General features: G+C 31.8%; 2 protein-coding genes across 3 annotated transcripts; both read right to left on the reverse strand.

Annotated features, from left to right (window-relative positions):
- Positions 1-456: 456 nt before the first annotated feature.
- LOC112802107 (E3 ubiquitin-protein ligase ATL42) lies at positions 457-2,121 on the reverse strand. Its single transcript, XM_025845155.3, has one exon. The coding sequence runs from the start codon at positions 1,973-1,975 to the stop codon at positions 650-652; it is 1,326 nt and encodes a 441-aa protein (XP_025700940.1). The 5' UTR covers positions 1,976-2,121; the 3' UTR covers positions 457-649.
- Positions 2,122-6,312: 4,191 nt separating this feature from the next.
- LOC112802106 (ninja-family protein mc410) lies at positions 6,313-9,779 on the reverse strand. Of its 2 annotated transcripts, XM_025845154.3 has the most exons (5): positions 9,442-9,778; positions 9,087-9,322; positions 7,898-8,709; positions 7,613-7,825; positions 6,313-7,042 (listed from the first exon to the last, which is right to left on the reverse strand). In XM_025845154.3, the coding sequence occupies exons 3-5, from the start codon at positions 8,595-8,597 to the stop codon at positions 6,546-6,548; spliced, it is 1,410 nt and encodes a 469-aa protein (XP_025700939.1). In that variant the 5' UTR covers positions 8,598-8,709; positions 9,087-9,322; positions 9,442-9,778; the 3' UTR covers positions 6,313-6,545. The 2 variants fall into 2 exon arrangements, with proteins under 2 accessions (XP_025700939.1, XP_025700938.1); XM_025845153.3 differs by having other exon boundaries at positions 7,613-8,709; positions 9,442-9,779.
- Between the last annotated feature and the right edge of the window lie 874 nt (positions 9,780-10,653).

The raw sequence follows: 10,653 nt of genomic DNA on the forward strand, positions 1-10,653 counted from the left end.
AGCAGCATGAAGCTGTCTTCTTTTAAATCAACATAAATTTCATTGTTGCTTAAACAAAAGAGTTTAATTAATATAGATTATACTTTTGAAAAAATATAGAGAATCAACTTTTAATTAGTGAATATTAGTCAATTTCAGAATTTAAATTTATAATTTAAAATTTAAGATTAAATATTTATGATTTAGAATTTAGAATTTAAGATAAATAAAATAATTTTTTAAAATTAGCTAGTATAAGTTAAGAAAAAGTTAGTTATCTAGTATTAGTCTCATGTTATCATCATCTTATTAATGCAATAATATATAATTGAATATGAATAAAACATTTTCACATATATATTGCTTAATTAAGAGAACAAATCCGATTTTAATCCACAATATTTTTTTATATTATTCAAACCATGAGTGACCTAATTCAATTTCTATTATAGGAAGAAAAGAGTAACAAACTTGTTAAGCAAATCCTCACAAACAAGAATTAAAAAATTACCATTAAAATAAAAAAAAAAAACAAACAAGAGATTAAGGTTTACCTGCTATGCTAATTAACCTAACTATATACTTTCCAACAAAATCTACATGAAACTATTGATGAAATCAAAAGATTGAAATATGAAACCAAACTATATCTGAATCTGTACTAAAAAAACTATACATCTAATGTCTTTTGATTATTCTTATGATGAGACCTTGTTTCTCTATTCACAAACCATTGAACTGTTCTTCTTGCAATTGGAAACCAAAGCTGCCTCATCCTTTCTTCTTTCATGTTATTGTTCTCATCAATCAAAGAAGAAGAATCCTTATTAAATGCACTGTTTTGTTGTTTCATCATCATTCCTATTTCACCAAATCTTGAAACTCCTATGATTTCTGACATTGACCTTTTCTCACTATGTTCATTCATCAAATGCTTTATAGAAGTAGAAGAAGAAGAAGAAGAAGGAGCCTTATCTGAATTTGAGTTACTAATCTTGTTTATTGCACCAATTTTGCTCTCAAATGAAATTTTCCTCTCCATCTCTTCCTTAAGGTTCAAGATTCCTTGATCATTTGCATTCTGGTTGTCGAACCGGCAACTCGAAACCTCGTTAAGCATCTCGGAGTTCAAGAACATTATGTCTGAAGAGCTAACATTGCTCCACCGATTCTTAAACACAACATCGGAGACAGTAATCCGGTGTTTGTGTTTATGGTACTCCTTGTTTTTGCAATCGGTTCTGTTCTGTATAGGCAACTCTTCTTCCTTAACATCCTTCGAAAATAATCTCCGGAGACTAATACTTCCAATACTAAATCTTGTTGAGCCGCGTCGCTCTGCTTCTCCTCCTTCTTCTTCCTCCTCTCTTTGGACGAAGAGCTCCATGTTGGAGTCTTCGTCCGCGGCCGAATTATTGATAACAAGCCTCCTTAAGCTGTTTGAATAGGCGAAAATCGACTCGTCGGCCGGATTCACCTTGTGCCTGCAAAGAGGGCAGCTTGCGTGTTTCTCAAGCCAGTGATCAATGCAATCAATGTGAAAAGCATGCTTACATTTTGGCAAGAGCCTAAGGATTTCGACATCTTCGAATTTCGATAAGCAAACAGAACACTCCAAACCTTCCTTTGATCCTTTTAGGGATGAGAATCTGAAGAAGGGTAATGACTCAATAACATTCTTATCAATTCCTGAGAATCTTCTAGACCTTGATAACAACTGGTTTTCTTGATTCTCTGTTTGGAGAAGAGGGACAAGTGCTCCTCTTTGGCAAAATTTGGCAAAAACAAGAAGAACAAATGTTAGTGAAAACATTAGGCCAAGGATTCCTATCACAACAACAAGGCTTGGTTGGAAATTGGACACAGCATCTCCTGATGATGAAGAAGAAGGATTTATTGCTCTAACATGCTGGATTAACATTGAAATTAGAACTAATAATAAGAGGGTAATAATAGAACCATGTTTATTATTATCATTATTATTAATATTCTTCATGGTTCTATCTATGCTTCAAGCATTCTTTCAACACATACAAGTGATGATGATTGGAATGATGGGCGAAAAAAGTTTACAGATTTATAAATGGGATTTGTTTGTGATGTTGGTAGTGGTGTACATGGACATTATTATATTAGGGTTAAGGATTTAATAATGAGAGAGTATTATATTACTCAAGTTTCCAATGTATTAAATAAGCTTGAAATTTTTTCTCTTCCAACATCTTTAATGTGTACCTTAAATTATAATTTGTAAATGTTTTGTGGGAGAAATTTTCTCTGTTTTTATTTTTTTATAAATTTTATTGAATAAAATATGAATTTAATTTTTATGCGATGTGAGTGTATAAAAGTTTAATGTGTTGTAATATAAAAAAAAAACTAATTTTTAAATTCACTATTTAAAAGTTATTTAAATACATAAATTTAATTAGATGATGGTATAAAATTTTTTACATTATTACAATATCAAAACTAAACTCATAAAACATTTGATAAAATTTAATTAAAAGATTTTATGAAATATTTTTTATATTTTTGACTTGAAATAATTATATACGAATTTTGAGGTAGTGATTTAAAACTCTATTATTACATTACTGGCAAGGGGTTATCAAAAACCTTATTATATATTTATATGGTTGTGTCCCTAGTAGCAACCCTTTTCTTGTGTCAGTTTTCTTGGTTTCTTCTTAGGCTACGTTTTGCGTCTCAATTTGATTCTTCAATTTAAAAATAACAAGATATGAATAGTGATCACAAGGTGGGGTTGGCATACAATTTTATATAAATCTCTTGTTTTGACTTGGCAGGCGTGTCCTTCAATTAAGAATTTATTATCACATATGACATTGCCCAATTTGTCTTAGTTTAATTTAATTTAATTAATCCTTAGCTTGCTCCTTTTTTTGTTAATAAGATATGCAAAGATTTAATAGTCCTTTAACCATGAGTTTGGACTTTGAAATGAAGCCTCATTTAGTTTTTATTGTATTCATAAGTCTAACATAGGTAGTTTCCATATATTTTCAGTAACTAATTAAGGACTAATTAAATTCTTCTAATAGCTGAGTATGTATCAGTGATTTCATATGACATTAGAAAAATTTTACTCAAATAAATAAAAAAAAAAGTCAAAGTTAGTTTTTATATCACATCCTTGAAAGTTGAAAGTCATAGAATTGGGTTAAGTTTAAGTTGGCAGCTTACCAACACAAACCATCAAAGACAAAAAGGTATAATTATGGTTAAATATAAGGATTAATTTTTCATTAATTTGTAAACATTTTGATAAATTTGTAAGCACTTTGATAAGAATTAAGAAAGACAGCTGACTTAAAATTTTAGAACTTTTATACTCAAAGTGAAGATTAAACTATTGACACTTAATTAAAGTAACGAAAATAATCAGGAGTTCTAATTCATTTTTCTAATTATCTTCTTAACTTCTACATAAAAAACGTTTTAAATTTTTATTATTTTTTATGTTTTTAAAAAGTAACATATAATTTTTACTCTTTTAAATATTAGAAGGATAATTAGGAGGATTAATTAAAACTTCTAATCATTAATCTTAAAATAAATAAATAATTTTTTGTCTATTTAACCACAGCCGCCATGGGTGATATCTCATAATGTGGACATATTACTATTAATGCACCTAAAATGTCAAACAATTTCCAACGTGTTGTGATTCAATTATTGAACCAAAAGTTAAATTAAAAAAAAAAAAAAAAACCACTAAACTGGCTGACCTAAATGATAAGAAATGAATTCAACCTCTATAAGGATGGAAATTTGATTTTTATGGTCAGATATTAATATTACTTTGATATATGGTCTATAAATATTTTTATCAACATTCGAACAATTTTATACATATGTCAACTTTGATAGGCTAATAAGTAATACGTGCAAACTTAAACATTTTTCAAAAAGAAAAAAAAAACCCTGATCTGGCTTCATTTGCCATGGAATCTTCTTCAGTTCCGTTTGGAATTAACATATTATCTCTGCTCAATGATTATCAATAATCCTTCCTTCCAAACAACCTGTTATATTCCCCCTTAATTTTTTATTTTTATTTTTTTTCTCATTTGTCTTAATTTCACCAATAACGACCAAGTTAAATGTACTTTGAAAATGGATGCTAAATACATAAATTCCAAGTTGATTTTGTCAATTATAAACACATGCATATATGTCTACCTATAATATATTAAAATAGAAATTAAATAGTGTTATATTAAGTAGTTGTTACATAATATTTTATAGTATTATGACATCACTTTAGTAGCAAAATTGACATCCTTTTCGTGGTGACTTTAATATCCTTATTTCTTCCTTTCCCCTTTTTAAGGTGCTTAAATATTAGGTTATGAAACACACACACACACACAAAAAACAATAGTTAAATCTTAGGTTATAGGAGTAAAATAAAATTAACAAATCTAATATTCAAGGGGAAAAAAGAAAGTAGTAAAATAAATAACAACTAATAAGAGTCTATTTTGGCCTTGTAAGATGTTTTAATGATAACAAAAAAAACACAATAATATTGAAATATTATATGTTACTAAACTATTACTATATAGTTTCACATCTCAACATAAATAATTGTAAATAAACATAACTTATAAATAATTTAATCAAAATAAATTTTACATTATTTTTTAGAAGACTGATTTTGTCAATTTTTAAATATGATATTCCCACTCCCATCTTATGAGATTTTATTAAATTATCTTCCATCTTATTTTTTAGGGGGATGGAAGAAATTTCCTATTGTTGGGAGGGTAGTAGGGATAACATTATCAAATAGAAAGCAATATCATTCCCTAATCTTTAAAGTATTATTCATTACACGCAGATATAAATCTAGTTTATTTATAAATTATAAAGGGCAATATTGTCTTGCTGTGCTGTTCCAAGAATTGGTAGCAAGAAGTAGCTAGAAGGTTCAAGAATTCTCCTAACTTATTATGACGGTTCAAGCAGAAACAAATAGCAGATAGGTTAATATATTCACACCAATTATAGGTAATAACATTAACGTGATTATAATGGATTGGATTTTTCTTTTCTTTTATTTATTTTGAAAAATTAAGTTGAAGTTGCCCACAAAAACTTGGTTTGGCTAAATTTTTTGAGAAGATATTTGTGTTTATTGTGTTTGATAAATAAGAAAAATTATATATTTTTATTTGTAGTGTTTAAAAATTAGAAATACTTTTAAAAATATTTAAGGAGATTTTTTTTAAATTAACTTGTATTTATAAAAATTAAAAAATCTATTATAATTTTATATATTAATAAATATCTAAATTTATTTTTATATTCATATTTATTACGATCTTTTTAATTTTTTAAACTGATTTTACTAAACATAATTGTTATTACTTATATGTTAAAGTCTTTCGATTATATTATTCTCTCCTCATCTCGAATTATGTTATTTTTTAAGAAAAAACAATTAGCATATTCTAAATTGTATGTATTTATATGTAAATTGTGTTTAAATATGCTGAATTTTAAATGTGCTAACTTTTTTAAGTAATCAATAATTTAAATGTGGATACTCTTTCTAGTTTCTACTTTATTATCCTTTATATATTTGGACATGGCAGTTAGAACTATATTCAGCAACATTGGCAGTTGGCACGTTCCTAGAATGTGCAAGACAGGCAACATGTATAAGAGGAAAAACTGGGGGAACAAAATTTTCTTGAAACTATGCATCTGATTTGATGATTGGAGCTGCGAAAAAGAGGAGACATTACTTATTATAGCAGCCACATGCATGTTTTGGTGCGTGTCCTCTATTTTCTGTTCTTCTCGAAATAAAAGAAAAAATTGATGTCTTGTCTCAGCTAATTTATAGGGAAAAAATAAATATATCAGGACAGTTAGAACGCAAAATTTTCTGTCTATAAAAAAAAAATAAAGTCAGTGAAACAAAGACAAAGACAAAGAAACAAGTCACACAACTTATTTGTTTGTTTCAATTTTTCTATCGCTTACCAAACACATAATGTACCAGGTTTGAAACACCTGTTTCTTGCATGGAGTCCAGAGCGGTTCAAGGAACAGTTTAGTTGGCAGTTCAGTTTCAATTGGCCGGTTCACTCGAGGACTAAACTTGAGTTGATAAGTTGCATAGCCAACCGGATTGACAATCCGAACCAGTCAATTCACCAGCCTTCCGATCGAACCAACTAGTCTGGTTCAATTTTCGAAACTAGACCAATGCCATCAGAGTTCACCCTCACATTTTCAAGTCCAAAACATTGCTAATACTATACCAATCCTAAGTAGCAAAATACTAGGAAAAACTGCTGACACAAAATCGGATACTTAATTACTATTTAATAGTACAGATGGACGATGGGCACTTATTACATTTGGTACAAAGTAATTAAAGGAAAATAGCCAAATAGGTAATTTAGTGTGTGTACATAAAAATGGCAGGTAGAGAATGTCATTCATCTGTACAAAAATTATAGCCCCATTTCCCTGATTCAGTTGTTGAAAACTATATTAGTGAAATTCAACTTACATGGTACAAGAGTCTAGCCGTGTGAGGAGGCTGCAGGGTTGCCATTCGCCACTGTCCCCAAAACTGCAGTTCCCTCCGGACTGGCTCGGTCTTCGTTTGCATGCCGAACAAACTCCTCGGGGGTCATGTGAGACCCATGGCATGCGCAAACTATCCTGATTTGGTTAGTACTGTATCGGTATGTAACACCAGAAATGGTCCTTCCATTTGGACCTGATCCTGTGGTGGATACCCAAGGCAGGTTTGGGTATGAACCACATCCACCAAATTTGACATCTGCGGCAAGACCTGGCTTTATGTTTGAGAAATCAATGATGGAACCTTCTCCAGTAGACTGGTCCTGTACATCTTTTGCCCTGAGGTTTGTGCTGCTTCCCTTCACATCTTCAGGTTGTGAAGAGGAGCCTTCTTCAGGAACACGCAGTTTGCCGTCACCTTTGGATCGTTCCAATGGCCTTCCTTCAAATGGCATGGCCTCGGATATACTGCTCGGGATTACATGTAGGCCAGCTATACATACGCACACAATAACAGTATAATGTTATTCAATAAAAGCGTGGTCAGCATCATGCTATGGACAGAGACGGTGATAATCATTAAAAGACTATATTATTAGACTGTATCCTGAAGAGACAGGGCAAGCATTCAAAAGGCTGCGTTTGGAAATTGTTCTAGGACAAAAATACAAAGACAACAAAGAACACAAACCTGTTTGGAGAAGAAAATAGGTACAGAGACGGGCAAAATGTCTCTGACCAAGGATAAATTTTCTCCATCTTTACTGCCTTGGTGTTTTTGTATTTTGTTTCCCGGGACAATTACCAAACAAGGTATGATTGTGATTAAACATTCTTTGCATAAATCATTTACAATTTTGAAGATCTCAACACCAGCTGTTTAAGAATACTTACCTCAATATCACAGAGGAATGTTTGGTTTAATATACCAATCTATGATGCATTGCAGAATATATTAACAATCCAAAAATTTTAACAAATAGAACAAATCTAACATCTGGATCTAAGAAGCTTGCATTCGGAAATGATTTATACTAATATCATATATCAAGATCAAAATTACCTGAATTGGGTGGACCCCTGCCAGCAAAGGAAGCGTGTAACTGCTGAGGACGGGAAACCATGCCCAACGAGCTATCCTTATCCAACATGGGAAGCTGAAAAGGAGGATATCCAAACGTCATGTTCATGTGCAAGGGCGCATTACTCACAGCTTGGCCTCCTGCTTCACCAGCAGCTGTAGGCATCACATGCATCAATCTCTGAGGGCTCGGTGCTGCAACAGAGTTGGACTCTTTTGGGTAAGGCACATTCATCATATTTACTTGTTGAACAGGGAAGGAAGTACCATAAGTCATGTTTGCATGCTTAAAATCTTTTTCTGACGACCCGTTAAACCTTTTCTGCCCATTAAAGTCCGTGGCACTCGAGTCAGCAATTCCACGAGCCCCTTTTGTAACATCAGAAGAAGCACCAACCCTTATGAATCCTTTCGAACCATCACTGTGGTGTGTGAGAGGCCTCGAGGTGGAGTTCTCAGCTTCAGAATCAGCCACGTCTTCATTCTCGGCAGTTGAACCATCTTCGGTTATAGAAAGGTGTGATGTTCTTGCCCTCTCATGTAAATTGGCATGATGAACATCACTTCCATGCTTCTTTTGATTACGTATATCATCAAAAGACATCTTTCGTTTGTTCACTGCCTCTAACCGATTGTCATCCTCGATTTCAATAGGTTTGCTACTATTTGCAGCCCAAAATCCTCCCCCGTTCAAATTCAAAGAAGCATTGTCGTCTTTGGCCTTTGAAAGGTCACTAAAGAAGTTTTCCTCAGGCTTTGTGGAATCAGATCTTCGAGCCCCAGCAACCGAGTCTGGCTTCTGAGATCCAGCATCAAACATACTCTTAAAGTCATCAACCATTTTTCCACTTTTTCCAGCATCTTCTGCCCTAATATCTGAGGAACTACCATTCTTGTTCTTGGATTTGCCAGACGAGCCACCACAAGATAAACCCAAGCTGAGCTCAAGCCCACTTTCGTCGTCCATGTTCCAATCTCTAAGCCTTTTGAAACTCAAACACTACCAGGTAGCTTCAATGTCATATGCTCCACGCTACAACAAACTCCATCATTTCACCATCAATAACCACCCTCAGTATCTGTGTATAGTTCAAAGCAAACAAGGCAATCCACATCAGCTGCACAGGAAAGTCTCACATAACAAAAATAAGAAACATGATAAACAATTTCATGTCTATACTCCATTAATATAAACTCCCATGGCTTTAAACTGCAGTTCATAACAATAAGGCAGTTGTGAAAGTCTTCCCTTCAGCAACATACCCCATTAATGTATATTCCAGTAATATAACTATACCCATTATAACAATAACAACAAAAAGCAGACACAAATCTTTTTGCTTTCCGAAAGGATCAGGACCTTGAATAGTACACAATCAAAACAAACAAAAGAAAACGAAAGCACACAGTCTAATTCAGAAGGAGCAAAGGATGTGAATCAGTTGAAAGACCGCACCTCAACTCTCTGATCCAAATCCTTCCCTTCAAGTGATGTGAGAAACTTGTAGCTGCCACCCAAATCTACAAAATCCCATAGCCACAGACCAAATCAGCAACTACCAAAGCAAGGTCCTCCACTCCCTCTGGATTCTCTGAAGTTTCACTTCAATCTGGAAACTTTCTTGTTCAAATCCGTTACTTAAAGGTGTAGGGAAAATGTGTATAGCTCCGATTAGAGATTCAAAGCTTACTCTGTGAGATGCATGTTTGGGGCAAAAAAAAAAAAAACAAAAAAATAAAATAAAATAACCGAAATTAGGGTTCACATGGAAATGATTGCATAGCTGAGTAGAGAAAATAAATTCAGATACCTGAGAATTTTGAAGACTAATAACGATGAAACCCGAACCCTAGGGTCAATTCTCCTTCTTCTGTGGTGAGATCAGTGGGAAAATTTTGAGAGTGAAAGGGGCCAGAAAAAGAGAGCAAATGGATGGTTAGATAAAATATAATATAATATAATAAATGATATTTTTTATTTTTTTATTTTTAATTTCTGAATTTTGTTTTGTTTTGGTGACAATGTGATTCTCGTGTATAATTATCCTATTTTGGGTTAATAATAATAGTGAGTGGAATCGGTGACCGAGAGACACAAAAAATGATTCCTTGAATTTGTTTGTAACAAAATCTACGGGGATCAAGGCCATGAAAAACATGAGTCACCACATAGTATTAAAGTTTGAAAGTTTCAACTACTATGCTTTAGGAATTGGGGCTCTACTAATCAAGTATTTAATCCACATGTTGAGTCCGTTAAACACGTGATTTGAGAACAATTTAATTTTTTTCTTTTTAATGACAAGCATTAAAGGGAAGCGGTGCTGGTTTTAGTTTTAGAATTTAGATAGATTTAATTTTTTACATGATTTAATTTAATTGTGCTTTTATTGTTATACTTAAATGTGCTTTAGAATTAGAATCGATTCAGCTAGCTCCAATCGATACAAAAATAAAAGATGGAATAATATCCAAATTGATCCATACTAATATCCGTTAAGATTATTTATAATAATTGAATTTTGGTTTTTTTTTTTTCAGGTTTTAGTTCAATATAGAACACATCTAATTTATTTTTCTAAAAGTGTCGGATGACTATTTCATAAATGAAATACTTTTTTCTATTAAAAAAGCGCAACAATTTTTGCATAACAATCAAATATGGCATGAATTTGCTTGTGGCAAACACTTGATACCGGATATGTCAATTGTAATCCACTGAAAGAATTCGATATTTTATTGTTGTTATAATTTAGATTTAGTGGTTGTATTATAAAAAAAAAAAATCTTTGTTTTGGATCAGATATAAGATATGCATAAGATGTTTCTATTTCCATCTTCATCCACCTATAAAATTTAAATAACAAGCAAAAATAAATTAGATGGTTTGTGAAGAATTTTATTTTATTTTGTAAAATTATTTTGTTTTTAGTACTATTTTTATGTTATATTTGGTAAATGATACAAATAAAGCTTAAACTCAACTTTTTATTATCGTTGGATCATTTTTAGTTAGTGGCTAT

The sequence above is a fragment of the Arachis hypogaea genome, chromosome 5 (assembly GCF_003086295.3).
Source record: "Arachis hypogaea cultivar Tifrunner chromosome 5, arahy.Tifrunner.gnm2.J5K5, whole genome shotgun sequence".
Taxonomy (NCBI): Eukaryota; Viridiplantae; Streptophyta; class Magnoliopsida; order Fabales; family Fabaceae; genus Arachis; species Arachis hypogaea.

Bases quoted from the DNA above. Each gene is read 5' to 3' on its own strand.
- LOC112802107 (XM_025845155.3), bottom strand. From the start codon at position 1,975: ATGAAGAATATTAATAATAATGATAATAATAAACATGGTTCTATTATT.
- LOC112802106 (XM_025845153.3), bottom strand. From the start codon at position 8,597: ATGGACGACGAAAGTGGGCTTGAGCTCAGCTTGGGTTTATCTTGTGGT. The intron at 7,043-7,612 runs GTAATTTTGATC...GCGTATGTATAG, and splicing joins CAGGGGTCCACCCAATTCAG to CTGGCCTACATGTAATCCCG.